At 38.6% G+C, this 16,427-nt stretch overlaps 1 protein-coding gene across 2 annotated transcripts; it reads left to right on the forward strand.

Annotated features, from left to right (window-relative positions):
- The first annotated feature begins 6,268 nt into the window (after positions 1-6,268).
- On the forward strand, positions 6,269-15,791 carry LOC105050433 (organic cation/carnitine transporter 7). Of its 2 annotated transcripts, XM_010930448.4 has the most exons (6): positions 6,269-6,652; positions 7,299-7,567; positions 12,713-12,950; positions 13,526-14,084; positions 14,192-14,394; positions 15,488-15,791. In XM_010930448.4, exons 2-6 carry the CDS (start codon positions 7,299-7,301, stop codon positions 15,710-15,712), a joined length of 1,494 nt encoding a protein of 497 aa, XP_010928750.1. In that variant the 5' UTR covers positions 6,269-6,652; the 3' UTR covers positions 15,713-15,791. The 2 variants fall into 2 exon arrangements, with proteins under 2 accessions (XP_010928750.1, XP_010928752.1); XM_010930450.4 differs by lacking the exon at positions 6,269-6,652 and having other exon boundaries at positions 7,393-7,571.
- The last annotated feature ends 636 nt before the right edge of the window (positions 15,792-16,427 follow it).

Here is a 16,427-nt window from a genome sequence, read left to right on the forward strand (position 1 = left end):
CTTACCTCGAACTCATTCCAATAATCCACATAATTCTATAAATTTTCTTTCAAAAATTCTGTTCATAGATCATATTGCAATATCTCATGATTAAACATCCACAATCTTATATAGGATCAATTTCAATAATTAGAAAGGATCAAAATAATTAAAAAAATAAAATTGATGGATATCCGTATTCTATCGTCCAAATTGGTCCGATCATCTAATTTTATCTCATCAAAATTTAATTAGAACATAAACGATCCAAAATCTGACTATCAGATCAAATCGGATTCGAAGTGATAAGATCGAGGTTCCTTCATGGGATTCATGAATCAAAAAGAGAGAGAAAATCAGAGAAAAGAGAATTCATGAGATACAATCCAAATTAATCAGGTGCCACAGTCCAACATCTCGATTGGTGTGATCAAAATAATCTAATCCAAGTCAGTTAAATCAGGATCATGGATAATCAAATTGAAAAATATCGGGTCTGATCAAGGTGAGTGCCAGTACGCTGCCCGATAATCATGGATCAGGATACTTCATCAGATCAGAAATATTAAAAAAAAAATTATTGATAAATCTTTTTAGAGAGAGAAATCGATCAAGAGAGAGAAATAGTTTTAGAGAGAGAAAATTTTAAAGAGAAAAATTCATCTTGGACTCCTCAAACGATATGATTCAATAAATTCGATTGATCAGATCAAATCATGTTGAAATTATTATGTGGATAATTCAATAAAATCATAAGAAATAAAATCTAAAAATATTAGGTCTGATCAATATGGGTGCCGATATACCATCCGGTGATCATAGATCAAAATTCATTATTAGGATCAATTTTAATTTATCATCATTCTTCTCAAAATTTTAGAAATCTTAGGAGAGAGAAATAACCTAGAGTAAGAATTTTAGAGAGAAAGTGGAGAGAGACTAGAGAGAGATTAGAGAGAGAAGAAAAGAGGAAGAGAGAGAGGAGAGAGAGAAGAGAGAGAGTCTACTTATTATTTTTTTTCTTTTCCTTCCTTCTTCCCGTGGCCTCCTTTGGGCGAAACAGGGGACCGTGTGGTCCCTTTTTTTGGTCGACCGATCAGCGACGCGACCGACATGGCGGTGGCGGACGGTAGAAGAGCGACGACGGGACGGCTCAGAAGAAGTGAATCCGGTGGTCGGCGGTGACTACCGATGTCGGAAAATCAAGAAGAACAACAAAAAAATAGAAATTTCTTTCGCAATAAAATCCGGCAACTCCGGTCGCCGGCGATCGTGCACACGGGCATGGGAAGGAAGGGGGAGAGGAGAGGGAGAGAAACTGGGGCTTACCTCGAGCTCCGGTGACGTCTCCGATGAGAAATCAAGGCGAGCACGGTGATGGGCTTCCATGAGAATTTTCCGACGATCCCTGCCATTTTGCCTTGGGATTCTCAGGGTGGAGAAAGGGAGAAGGGGTCTCCCCCTTAAATAGAGTATGAGGGAAGGAGTCAAACTCCTCCCCGGCGAGCTTTCCGACTCCGTTTAGGAGCCGGTCGAGAGGAAGAAGACTCCCTATGGGAGTTTTCCTCAAAATTTTTTTTTTTGATGGGCTTTTGTGGGCTGGGTTTAAGGTTTAATTGGGCCAGGTCATAACACCTTCTACATTGATAGAAAGAAATTCAAAATATATACGGATCAACAATAATGTCTGCATAGATATGGAAGAGTTTTAGGTGATCAGGGTCTCTTCAAGACTTGATACTCCCCTCCATATTAATAGAAACAAAATTCAAAATATGCACGGAGTAACGATGTCTATAAATGGAAGAAGTTTTAGATGATCAGGGAATGAGGATCCGAAAATAGAAAAAAGGTTTTGATGACAATCTCCAAAAGGAGATGGGAGTTGTTAAAAAAAAAAAAAAAAAACACAGGAATTCCAGAAACTTGGAGGATACGTAAAAACTTTTCGTTCTTCTTTTCTCATAAAAATAATATGTGGATGAACGCCCAAACCTTTTGACGGCTGCTTGTAAGGCCAATAATAGAGTTGTATGGGAGGAGTGACCGATGGGCAGTCACTTCTCTTGAAGACTTGATATTCCCCTCCACATTAATAGCTGGATCAATTTAGTCATCACCCATCAGAAATTTCAATGCTTTTTTTTTTTCTTTGCTGCGGGTATCATTGTAATCGGAAACTACGTGGAAAAGATCTCTCACCTGGTTCATATCAATTCTACTGAAGCACATGTAACATTCCATGTTGCCATTGCTCCATTGTCCTGTCCGTGACCTTGAACGTTGGTCCGAGCTGTGAGTACTGCCAAGATCCAGAAACTAGCTGATTTTGGGCTCTTGGAGACACTCGGATAGCTGGAGGTGGCCCAAAAATCGCGATTCAGTCTAGGCTTTGCCTTAAGAAAGGCCTTGGATTGGTCTAAGCTATTGTCCTATAAGACTAGCCCACTAACAGCCTGGTATGCACGAAGCCGGAAAGTGAGCCAGCCTAGTCTGATCCAACGAAGGGCCTCTCTTTAACACGCTTGCGTTTGGGGCACTTAATAATGTCAGGCTCCAAGCAGACTGAGTTCGTAAGGGTAGAGGCCAGGTTGAAACGGATGCTCTGAAACCAAGTTCTAGGTATTTCTTACTATCTGAATTTATGAATTTGGATTTCTTGTTTTTTTCTTTTGGTAGGTGTTGATGGTGCCACGGCAGCTCCATCTTCACTTGCCGCCCCTTCAACTGACGGCACGTTGGGAAGCGCTATCGGGGCTGATAGCACTAGAATCGGTTCAAAAACCGATGCAGATTGTACATCGGATTTCTTAGCCGGCGCAAAAACAGAAGCCCGACCCTTCTTCAGTGGTTGGGACGGTCCAACCTCAGATGCTGCCCTCTTCCTGACAGTGTGTTGACGAATGTCGACACTCGACACTCGCACCCTCGGCTATATTGCTGCGACCAGAATAACAAAAGTCAGTACGATTCAGAAACAAATAAAAGAAGAATAAAGTTAAAAATGACCGACTATACTATACCTAAATTGGTGACCGAACTGAGGCCGACGTCGTAGAGAGCCTATTCGGTCATAAGCTCTCTCTGTGGCAGGACTGCCATATCCTTCAGCTGATGAAAGTCCTCCCGATCGCCGACCTCCACTCGGCTGTTATCGTTGGGGCCGGTTCTTGGATCGCCCCAGCGAGAAGGAAAGCCCCAAGGAAGAGAGAAAGAAGCGAAAAAGAATTGGTTCTTCCATCCATGGATGGACGATGGAAGATCAGTAATAAAGGAGAGGCTTTTTCGGAGGTTGAAGAACCACCAACCTTTGGCTTTTGGATAAGGTCAGAGGATAAAGAAGGCACGAAAGAGGGAAAGATGAGATTTGATCGGCAGTAACCGATACAACAAAGCAAAACTGATTATTAGTCAGACCGAATTTGATGCCAGCTGGACAGGACAGAGACCATAATAATCCAAAATATTTCGAACGAACTCCGAAATCAAAAATCGAAGATCCGCCCGAAGGTCTTCGACATAGAAGACCACCTGGCTCGAAGGAGAAAAATTCATCCAACCATCGGCACCAAGTGCGAAAAGCTGATATTGCTTCGGGATGCGATATTGCTCCCGAAGCTGCTCGACGTTCGATTCTAAAAGTGAAAAAGCCTCCACTTCTGGGCTCGACCATCCCGAGAGGAAGAACCCCTAGCCATTGGAGAGAAGAAGACTAAAGAAGATGAAGGACTCAAGAAAGACGAGGACTTAACCTGAAATTCAAAGATGAAGCCGAGAAGAAAAGAAGGCTTCAGATGCTGGGACGATCCTCCGGTAGAATTTCTGCAGCAAACAAGATAAAATGAAAAATAAAAGGTTGGTCGAAAATGACCCTATATATATAGGATCCCTCAATGGTCAAGATCGAAGCAACCAAATTAGAGTCTCACCAGATGTTGACATGTGGTGACATCTGAGCCGACCATTGATCGGATGGTTCAATGCACCTGCTCCTGATCGAGCCACGTCACCGTTATCTATATGAACAGCTCCGACCTAATGATATTCGGACACGTGGCAAAGATCTACTAGTCAGAATCAAATCATCCGATGCTAAATCATCTTCTCGAAACGATGTCTGACACTGACATCCGATACCGAATCGTCCTATCAATATGACAGTCTAATGATGGTTCTGTACCCACCAAAACGACAAAACAGCTGATGTTCATATCCCGAAGAAATTAGCAGCCAAATCGGAGTTTGATATGACACGAAATGACTCCCTTCGTCCAACGTGACAAACCACGTAATGGCACATACATCGGATCACCTTGGACTTGAGAGTAGGGGGCAACTGTTGGAATAAATCAATCGACCCCCGACTCAAGTCAACCGACCTCCGACTTCAACTCAACAACGACCGACTGACCGAACATACAATCTCGACTCTACATCGGCTGACTAAACAAATCACACCGACTCATAATCGGTTGACCGATCAATAGTCGGCGATTATCAATCGACAGCATACGACTTGGCCAACCTCCGATCTATGACCGTCGGCATACCAAAATTACTTATTGATGGTCACTCGGATATTCTACCAACATATCAATACTACCGATATATAGTCGGCTAATCTACTCAACATACTGTAATCATTATGAATGGCTATCGACTACGTATCATGACAATTAGTGAGAATTAACGACCCACTAATTTTATAATTATGGTCCGATAATTTAGCATCATAAAAAATGGGACCACGTGTTCGACGATTACATCAGAATCATGTATAAAAGGAGGATAAGTGAACAGCACCGATAAGATACTTTTGAGCCAGAGCTCTGTTACTCTTGACATTCAAATCTACTGTTCATCAATTTTCTCTCTGACTTAAGCATCAGAGGGTCCCCATTGGATATAACTCCGGTCTGTGAGGATGTTGTTTTGCAGGTGCTCATCACCGATGACAGGCGACAGGGAGTTGGCTGCAGCAATTGAGATTTTCTTAAGATATATATATATATATATATATATATATATATATATATATATATATATATATGCATCAATATTTTTTTTTTCTTTTGCAAAGAAAGTTGAGATTTTTTTAAGATACACACACATACATTAATGTAACATTTTTTTTCAAACTTGTCTATGAATAATCTCAGCAAAGTAGCCACCCTTCCGGCTGACCAGTTGGCTATCTGGTCCCCATCCGATAAAGTAAGAGAAACTATGTAGGAGAGAGGGACAAAAGAATCTATCTTAGGTTAAGAAAATAGGATATTATAAAAATATCCTCATATTTACCAATTCGGTGTCTTCAAATGATTGTAATGTAGTCATTTTCCACTCATAATCAAGAAATATGAAAGTGGCTATTATGACAGGACTCCTTCCATGCATCACGAAGCTCGATCTCCGGAACTGATTTAGGAAATGAGAAACCAGCCATCCCAAACGAACAAAGACAGATCTAGGACTATGTCTTCCACCTTAATTTTTGAATATTTTATTTTTTAATTTATATATATATATATATTATTTCATTCGACCTATCAAAGAAAAGGATGGGTCTCAAGATTGCTTATCATATTTGGTCCAAGACAATTGGATCCAAAAGAAGAGTTTTCGGATCATCTAACCTGTTGTTGGCATACATGCATATCAATCAAGGGAAACACAGGGAAAGTAGTCCTTACTGTGATCACTGATCAAGAATAGAGGGATGAAGTGCCATGATAAGAGATGGGTGCGCGTAAATAGCTCATATGGCATTCCTCTTGTACGAGCACACAACATTCGTTTGGCGTGACGCATTGCATCACGAAGAAGCAGCGGGAGCTTCGCACGATATCAGCGAACAACATGGAAAATGAGCAGCGCCTCGAGACACTCGGAAAATAACGCACGGTGCAAGCTGCAGCTCCATCTTGGTAACATCCTACCCGTCGAGCATGGGCCCGTCCGGCGTCAGTCTTTAGAAAAATTTCCACACTCCACCGTAGATTGAATTTAAAGCATTCTAAGCATTGTTTCATCAACGACAAGCCTTATCACTATTTCCATCTTGAAATGATCTACCAACCGCCGGATTTCTGGTGAGGTCTTGTAGCGTGTGCTCGTACGGAGCCTCTTCCTTGCGCGCGAATTTACCGTTGGATCGCCCAATGGTCCCCTCGAGAGCCGTGCAGCGGATTGGGGGGGGTCTTTGAGGGCGCGATCCAACGGTCAATAGCGCGAAAGAAGATCCATCATTCTTTCCCGCCGAAGATACAACCCGGACCCATGCTTGTACAAGGGCGGCTCGTGTGGTCAACCGCGCGCGCGCTCTCTCTCTCTCTCTGACAAAACGAGAGAAAACGCTGACAAACCGAGAGATCCGGCGGTGATGGGCCAGTTATTAATTTGACCATCTGGACGGGGGAACGCTCGGCCACCTCCATGTCTTCTCCCTCGACTCCTCCCCTTTTCCTGCGCTTCTGGTATCATTATTGGTCTAGTCTGGGCCAAGATTCATTCAATCGAATTCATCAGTATCTTGCCTTTCTTCGGTTCGTGTCGATCTGAAAGAAGAAGAACGGATTTCGTAGCATCATCAATTCATATCCTGTCTCCGTCTACGATAACCGTCGCTAGGTTTGAGCTGCCTTCCCGAAGGTTGGGAACGTAAGATTCGAAGGTTTGTTCTCTTCCTCGTCCCTTTCTTTCTTTTTTTCTTTCCTTTTTTTTTCTTGTGATGTCAGTTTTTTGCTTCTTTGTTTGTAGTTCCTTTCGATTCTTTCTCTGAAAAACCAACTAGGTTTCTGAATAATCTCTTCTTCAGCAACAGGACTATTGGTGGTTTATTGTGCAGGTTGTTTGCATCACCTGTTTGTAAAATTTCCCCAGATAGATTTCTTGTCGATATGGTTTATGTCTTTTTTTTTTTTAGTTTATCATCTTGTGACGCGATAGAGATAGAGAGAAAGAGAGGGAGAGAAAGGCAATTTGTGATCGATAATTGTTACAACCGAAAACTATGATTAGTCGATGAGTACTATAACCAAAACAGCTTATGATCAAAAGCAAAACTCGACAGTCGATAGCGATTTGAACATTTAAAAGGAGGAAAGTGGATTATTCTAGGTTAATGAGTTGAGGAAAAAGAATGTATAGAGGATTTTCAGGTGTTTGTGGCTGCTTTTTGTTGTGAACTATCCTACACGTTTGAACTTTTCTTTTGTTCTTTTTTTTTTATTAGTCTATTCGTATGGTGCAAAAAAAGGAGAACGAAGAAAAAATCGAGCAAAGTTGTGTATGTTTATCTTTTTGGTTGGTTCTTGCAGATGGGAGATGGAACATCTACATATACCGTGGACGAGGCACTGTTGTCCTTGGGGTTTGGGAAGTTCCAAGTACTTGTGCTGGCTTATGCTGGGATGGGATGGATTTCAGAAGCCATGGAAATGATGCTTCTTTCATTTGTAGGACCAGCAGTTCAGTCGGAGTGGAAGCTTTCTTCCCACCAGGAAAGTCTGATAACTAGTGTTGTTTTTGGTGGCATGTTGCTGGGCGCTTATTCTTGGGGTGTAGTTTCAGACAACTATGGCCGGAGGCAGGTCCTTCTCTTTTACCTTTAGATAGCACATATTGTGTTATGTACAATTTTCTCATAACTGTACCAGTTCTTTTCTTTGTATTTGAATCATGTCTGGTCTTGAAAAACATATTGGTCTTTGGTTAATGCTGAATTCACTATTTTTTCTTCAATACTAACTTGACCACATAATTACAAACTTCACAGAAATTTAATCTACAGCAGTTACACTATAGTCTATGTTTATAATTGTAATCAGTTGTTGTAATAGTAGATGTCAATTTCTGTATTATGACATTTATATCAGTGGTGTGAGTGCTTGCAAAGGCTCTTAAACGAATTAAATAATGTGAGATGCTTCTTTGTGAATCTTTGATAGCAAAATCTGTTGAACACATGATTACTTATTTTTATTTTTTTTCCCTAATACCAATCTATCGAATGTCACAATTTAATTTCTTAATTATGCAAGATTTTTTTTTCTTTATCTAGCATACACATTGCACTTGTATTTGCACCATGCCGCATTCCCTTATCTCTTAATGGTAGTGAGCTTAATATTCTTGTCCTCCATGCATCGGTTGGATACCTCTATGCATCGGTTGGATACCTTCATGCATTGGTTAAGATGGTGTACTACCAGATTAACACCTTGAGGTGAAAATGCCTATGGAAATTGGGATCTAGTTTATTCTCACAGTCTCACTCTTTTTGTTTTGGCTTTCTGACTTAGACACTCTTGTGAAATTAATAGTTAATATCCTTTGTCACTAGACTTTTCTAGCAGAGGGCCACGGTGGAGAGCTGGAGCTTAATGCCAATGACAACCATCCTCATTCGTACCTAAATATCCTAGATTTCAATCTCTCTACCTATTTACCAGATGATCAACATTTTTTTAGTCAGCATTTGGTTGTTTTCACTTTCTAGTGCTGGGGAAGCACAACTATTTTAGCTAATTGGGGAGCTTGATTCCACTATCATGATGATGGGGTCCACTACAAATATTAAATTTCAATCAAAGAGAGAGATGAAAGGCTAGAAATTAGATTGCTTATGATTTTTCTTATTAATTGAAATTAAAATGACATGATCAATATTTGTAGAGCTCCTCACCATGCTAACGAATGACAGATTAGCAAGTTTGGGTGTTTTGAGGCCAACAGGTTATCATTCCAAATAAAAAAAGGAAAAAATCAGGTTAAAAAAATTGGGATGTGTAGGACATGTAAACACTTAAGAATTCAAAAATGAAAAAAAAAAAGGGTTAGAGAAAATCGGTCTGTGTATGATGCATAAACACTTAAGGATAACATCCTACTGACTCTAGATGCCTTTGACGCAATGTTGTCGCTGAAGCGAGCCCTTTTAGCTCTATTCCTATTCAAAAACATGGTCAAAATGGTTCCTTTCATGGCTAGCATAATGTTTTTCATTCATAAACTTAGGCTTTAATTCTGTAAGGACTCTTATATCACAGAAGAAGGTGATGACTTTTTTCCTCCAACAAGTCATTAACCAGATTGGTAATCAGTGGACTCCTGTAGTGACTCAATCTGTTAAAAATCTCTATAGAAGGTTAAATAAGTCTGAAGCCAGAAAAAAGAGAGGACTTAGAGTTGACTAAAATACTCAAAATCCTAGCCAGACTTCATGTTCCCTAGATACCAAAAATGTTGCTGTTCAAACAGCACTAATTGACAAGAGTTGAAGATTCATTAAATGTACATATGCTCTATTTGAATTAATCATGAGAAGTGTTTCAACTTTCCATCTAATCTTAGATATCCAATGTTGGAAATTCTGAAGACTATTATGTAATGTTGTTTTGCTTTTGTCTTGGATATTTTGGTCCATTGAGTGCAGAAGATAGGCAAATGTTTTATCAAGAATCGAAGGAGATTAGGAATTGGATGAACTTCTTGTTGTGCACTGCTAGTAGTTTGCCTTTGTTAGATGCTATCTTTATTGTTTTGGTGGGGAAACAAATGACTGATTGAGAGTTCCAACCATTTAATAGATGACTTGGAGACAATGCATAGTTATTTTTATAGTTTCGTTAAACTTGAGGCACAATAGTGCACTTATGTATGAGCAAAATTCTTACATCTATTGAATGGATCCAAATGTCTCTGCACAATGTTAGAAAGGGTATCCAACCTATGTTCAACTGTCTCCATTTGCTCCTCCTAAGGGATAGGCATGCTGAGCCAGGAACCATGGTAGATAGAGATGCAGTTCTGTTTTGAAAGGCTTGGATGGTCATTTATCTTGCTGAATAGATCTAGAGATGAAATCATGGCTGCCCTAAGTAGTCCCACAAAAAGGGCTTTGTAGACAAAAAGTCAAGTCATATTTCCAAGGTCTTATTCCCAAGAAAAAGATTTTGAGTTTTGTCGGGTTTCAGGCATATAGTTTCCTATATATATTCCTTGACACTTGGTGGTTCAAGCATGATGAATGTTTAAACAGATCAATTATTGCCAGTATTAAAATTGTTGTGGAAGAGGTAGCTTCAACAGCAAGGGCTAGTGAGCTAGTAAATAAACTGATGCATTCCCTTTAAGTTCTCGGCTATGAAGCATTGATACTCCTATTTCAAGTATGTACCAGCATCGGGTACGTTTCCGATGCGGGTACGTTTTTGATGCTACTATCTCTGTATTCTTGAGATTGCAAGTTTGTCCTTTGATGAACCAGATGTGGAGAAGAAGCTTTTTGCTGATGACGTAGAGAATAAAGTAGCTAAAACTATTATCACTTGATTATGAAGACTTACCATTTTGATTTCTTCTACTTATTTAGAGTGCTAGTTTTTTTCTTTTCATTAATTGCAAGTGTTTGTTTATTTTTTATGATGACACTTATAAATTTAGTTAAGATTTGAGAACTTAATTTTATTAATATTCGAATATTATATATATGATTCAGTTTTTATATATATTTTTATTAATATTAAAATATTATATATATTCAAATATTCATAAAAATATAAAATATCTAGCCGTACCTGTATCGTGGTTTTTTCAATTTTTGCCATATCGGCGTACCTGTACCATAAAGTATCCGTACCATATACCAGTATCTATGCTTTCTAGATTTTTAGTTTATACAACCCACCATTTTATTAAAGCCAAAAACAATCTTCTTTTGTTAACTAACAGTTATAAAATCCTAAAATCACCTCATAGGTCTTTTGATCTCCATTGTTAAACCAAAAAAGAAAAATGTTAAGACAAAAATAAAGACAAAATAACTAATTGAAACACTACCAATGGTTCTTTGAAGCTGTATGCATGAAAGGTCCTAAAAAGAGTGGAATACAAGAGACTCATTTTTCTCTAAAGAAATAGCAAATCTATTGCCACCATCTGAAACAAATATGTAAACAAGTTTGGGATTTGGATCTATGGATTATATGACTGTGGTACTAGTTGGTGACTGGCTTTGGTCTGATGGATTTAACTTTCTCGGTGAGAATTTTAGTATCATGTGTTTTTTGCATGACACATTTTCTTCAGAGAAGTTTCATTTATTAGCTTCATTTTTGGAGGTAAGGTAGGGAGCCCCTGATTTTATCACCTAGTTGTTGTCATTAAAATTTATAGACAGTGTGCCTTAGCATTCTATTTAAAAACACAATAATTAGTGTCCAAATCATCAAATGTAAAAAGTCTGACTCAGTGGAATGTAACTCTTGGCTTTTTTATTTTGTTTCTTCTTTCTTTCTTGCAGGCTTCTTTTTCCTCCTGCCTTTCATTACCTCAGTGAAACTTTGCTGGTGTCCATCCTCATCTTGATCAAATGAAACTTGACTGGTGTCCATCCTCATCTTGATCAAAACATTACTTGTCAGATTATCTTTCATGGGACTCTATCTCATGCTTTCTCCAAGCTCACAAAGATCATCTGCACAGCTCTTTTCCTCCCCTTATTATTTACTTATTGTCTTAACAAGGAATCACAAATCCAGATTCATTCTTGAAGGCATTATTTTATGCATTCTTTTCTATCACTCTCTCTTGCTACACTTTTTGCCCCAGCTTTTACAATAATTTCTTAGTGTGCCTTTTAGATTTCACTCCATGTTAGTTGGTACAATATGTATGTTATGTTTACTTTTACAAATTGGTTCAACAAATCTTTTTTTCCAATCATTCCATCCAAGAGTTGAAGTATTGATACCAATATCTGTATTCTGTATTGTGCCTTAACGGTATAGTACGAACCATTGTGATACAGTGTCAGTAATGGTACACCTCTTGGTTCTGGCACAATGCTAATCAGATGGTGTACCATTTTTAGGTATTCTGGGACAAGGGGTGTGGTTTTACCAGTAAGTTACAGGCAGTATGTACCCATATATACCAGTACTTAGATCCTTGATTCCATCAAATCTAAAATGCTCTACTCTTTTTATATCTTTTCCTAAGTATTGTTAGTTTGTTACCAAAATTGGCTGAATGGAATTTCTGTTGATTCCCCATATTATATTCATTCCTCTTGATGTTTGAAAAATTTTCTCAATATAACTCTCTTTTTCTCCTATATTATTCACCTAATGTGGTTCACTAGTCTTATGCTCGGATTAAGGCATCCATTTTGTGCATACACTTCTTGCATGAATTAGAATGTTCAGATCGTCAAGTTCAGCATGCGATCAAAATAAATAACTGCAACAATTTCCAGATGTCCATGTTGTAATATTCTGGTCTATGTTATAGGTGCAATCATATATCTTTTCCCACTCCATCAGATAGGTTTAGTGTGTGCCTGGAGAAAAAAGTCAAAATTCAGCCAAGCTATGTGCAAATAATTTCTAACTTTATCTTTTTAGGTCTGGTAACGTGATGCCTGCTTAAGGATTACTTCATCGTGCAAGTCAGATGTTCAATTATGTGAAATTCTTGCAGTTACAGCAGTTAAGGATAGCTCTACTCTATTATTTTTTTCTGTAAATCTAAGACTGATAACAAAGACCTGAACATTTATTATGAATTTAGAAACCAAATGATACTTCTATAGCCATATTGTGCAAAAGGAAACTCTAAATCAAAATGTAATTAATTTGTTAATACTTTTTTTGCTATTTCACGTTACCTGCAAATTTATCATCATGCTTCTGATAGTTTTGCATATGTCACGCCTTTTAACCTGTTCCAGGATGGGGTTTCTCTTTACAGCTCTAGTAACCACTGGAGCCGGTTTTCTCAGTTCATTTGCTCCCAATTACTTATCATTAATTATTCTACGATTTATGGTTGGTATTGGACTGGGTGGTGGCCCTGTGCTTTGTTCTTGGTTTCTGGAGTTTGTTCCAGCTCCAAATAGAGGCTTTTGGATGGTCACCTTTCAAGCCTTTTGGACTGTTGGCACAATATTGGAGGCATCACTTGCATGGGTATGGCCAAATTTTCTTTGTACTTTAATTTCTTCTTACCTACTCTCCCTTGCAACTTAATTTGTGCCGTAAGCACATTCTTTTACTGTTATTGGAGAAAATGCTAGGACCTGTATGGATCTGCAATTCTAATACCATACACACTTGTGAACAAATGACATGGGATGTGAATCAGATTTGCACTCAGTGTGGCCATTTCTTAACCTTTTCTGCTAATTGTGTCAACAGCATCATTTAGGGTTAGTTATCAAATTTTGAATGCACTCCTTTTTTAGCAATGTCAATAAAGGTTAGTCTGAATTATTTCCTTAATCTTTTTGCATGTAATATGAATATACAATTTTGTATTTAGATTTATCAGAACTGGAAAGATGAGTTTTCTCTACCACATGTAGCATCTGTGTTGTCTGGTGGTTATTTTCTAATGTTGAAGATCCTGCCATAGAGAAATTGGAAGTTATTTTGTTTTTAATGTTCAAGTTATTCATGGTTGTGCAACACCAAGAATGCTGTTTCAAGTTAGAAGTTGCACTTATAAACATCTACATGAATAACTGATGTTTTTTAATTTGCAGGCTATCATGCCGAAGTTTGGCTGGAGGTGGTTGCTAGCATTGTCTTCTTTACCATCATTTCTTTTGCTAGTATTTTATGTTGTCACACCTGAGTCACCAAGGTATCTCTGCATGAAAGGCCGAACAGTTGATGCAATGCATGTCTTGGAGAAGGTGGCCATACTGAACCATGTGTCGCTGCCTTCTGGCATGCTTATTTCTGATCACAGAATCGAACTTGATGAAATACCCAATCCTTCAGGCTTTGATCTTGATGAAAACCCCAATCCTTCTGAAGCCACTCATTTAGTTACAGTTAGGAAGAAAAGCGTCAATGAGGAGAATATGGATTCTAAAATAGGTGGCGTCAGTGCATTTTTTAGGCTTCTTTCACCAAAATTAATCAAATCAACACTTCTTCTTTGGGTGGTTTTCTTTGGGAATGCATTTTCATATTATGGCATTGTCTTGCTGACCTCTGAGTTAAGTAACGGGAATAGGATATGCACATCAAATGAGATGCAATCAGGCCACTCAAATGATGGCCTCTACAAAGATGTATTTATTGCTAGCTTTGCTGGTAGGATATGTTTCAGCATATACTTTTTTTTTTTTTGTTATGTACATTTGAAATATATCTGCTTGCTTATCAATCTGAGAGGTTTCTTTCTTTTTCTTTTTTCTCAGAGATTCCTGGACTTGTTTTATCAGCTGCAATTGTGGATAGGATTGGTCGCAAGCTTTCAATGTCTGCCATGCTTTTTATAAGTTGCATTTTCTTGTTCCCACTGGCATTTCATCAGACAGAAGCATTAACAACAGCCCTTCTATTTGGTGCTCGAATTTGCATCTCAGGGAGCTTCACAGTAGTGTACGTCTATGCTCCAGAGGTTAGTATCAGGAATTCAGATCTATCTTATTCCATTGTTTCCTATGACAAACATGTATTGCAAGAAACTTGCCATAATGTGGTTGTGATCCCACATAAATATGAACTGCAAGACTGGATCAATAAATACAGTGATTTTGCACATTCAGAGAACATGTTTGTTTTGGTAAGTCAGGCAATCTAGTTGCTTTATTTAACAAAAATGATAACAAAAATACGGCTTCCTTGGTGAGGCCTAACATGGACTTGGTAGAGTATCATTTAGGGCATTTTGTTTATCTTTTGATAATGTCACATATCTATCATATTATTCAGCACCATTGCTCAACACCATACCACATATTTTGCCATTTTGTGCAGGCTCCAAACGGACCTCAACATGTTAAGCGACACTCTTAAGTTTTTATAGCGGTGTAGACTAAAAATATTGCTTCGGGATCTTTGATTCTCATAGTTCATGATTCATGCAATAAACGCAGTTTTTTTGTGTTGATCTGGATGATATTTAACACTTGTGACTACATCCTTTTACGCTTACCAACAATTAAATCAAAAAATTTGTATGCTGCCTCTTTTATATGACACTGGTCCACCTTTTATTTTTATTTGAGAGAAATTGGAAAAATTGAATGATTTATAAAGCACCTCAAAAAAACAATAAATAAATAAATAAATAACAGGTTGCTCTGCTACGGCTGCCACTATTTGGGTATTCGGCATGATTTGGTTTTCATTATGTCACCACCAAGCAACTCTTTATTTTTTTTTGTGGTCGAGCATCATTAGCCGGCATATTGCAGCTCCTAGGAATTCATCATCCAACTCCAGTAATTTTCAATTTTTACATTTTTCTTCCACCTTGCTAATGGATCAGCAGAAGCATCTACTTCTCTATTGACATATGTACACTGCCAATAAAAATTAATTGCTCTGCTGTTGCATGATCATGGAAGTTAATAAATTTTATAAAGCTTCTTCTACCGGGTGTGTCTGTCGTATAGGTACTCTGATCACATGACATATGCATTATTCTAGATACAAGACTTTTTGCAGGATCTGAATTGGCCCTATGATTTTTTTTTTCTCTTTGTCAGATATACCCGACCTCAGTCAGGACTACTGGCATAGGAACCGCAAGTTCAGTGGGAAGAATAGGTGGGGCTGTGTGTCCACTTGTGGCTGTCAGTATGGTACATGCCTGCCATCAGACTCTGGCAATTAGTTTATTTGAACTTGTAATATTCCTTTCGGGAATGGCCGCGTGTTTCTTCCCTTTTGAAACCAGTGGCCGCCGGCTGAGCGATTCTTTGTCAGTTTGAAATAAGCAAACTGCTTATAGCATCATTTCCTTATATCTGTATGAATGAACTTTATTATGTTTTCTCTTTCCTTGCAGTATATCAGTTTCAGGTGCCGTTTTTCCTAATGATTGTCTCATGGATGCTTGTAATTCATGAATGGCTGCAGCCTGGGTTGACACCACAAACCCAGAAAATCAACAGCCAATGTGAAATTCTTTGTGCACCGCAGGCCATGCAGAACCGCAATCACCATCCGAGGTGATTGGCTCACATTTGAGGCCAAAATTTATTTTTTTTTTTTTTCTGTACGCCGTGCTTCAATCCTGTGTATGAGCAGCGCACAAAGAATTTCTCCAGCAGCCAATATAACTTTGGCTAACTGGTAAAGGAAAGACTAACATGAAACAGTGTCCTGTGTCCCTATTTGTGTTTATCCTCCGCTGTGTTCTTTTGTGAGGGCAGGGTTTTTGCAGTCGCAACCATTTGCCATTAGAACCAGATAGAGATTTTCTTATGCAAGTATGCTGCTTCACACAGCCAGCCAGTTGATTGTTAATGGTTAGAGCGAGCACAACTAGACTTTCTTTATGTTTGTATCAAAATCTGCCATACCGCCTCATACGTCCTGTATTGACGTATGATACCAGTAAAGTACCAATACATTGACGACCTTTGGTTCGATGTATGAATCAACTTGGTTCGTACTAGTTCAAGCTGGGTGCAACCACATCCA

The sequence above is a fragment of the Elaeis guineensis genome, chromosome 8 (genome assembly GCF_000442705.2).
Source record: "Elaeis guineensis isolate ETL-2024a chromosome 8, EG11, whole genome shotgun sequence".
Lineage (NCBI taxonomy): Eukaryota > Viridiplantae > Streptophyta > Magnoliopsida > Arecales > Arecaceae > Elaeis > Elaeis guineensis.

Bases quoted from the DNA above. Each gene is read 5' to 3' on its own strand.
- LOC105050433 (XM_010930448.4), top strand. From the start codon at position 7,299: ATGGGAGATGGAACATCTACATATACCGTGGACGAGGCACTGTTGTCC. The intron at 12,951-13,525 runs GTATGGCCAAAT...TTTAATTTGCAG, and splicing joins TGGAGGCATCACTTGCATGG to GCTATCATGCCGAAGTTTGG. The intron at 14,395-15,487 runs GTTAGTATCAGG...TCTCTTTGTCAG, and splicing joins TGTACGTCTATGCTCCAGAG to ATATACCCGACCTCAGTCAG.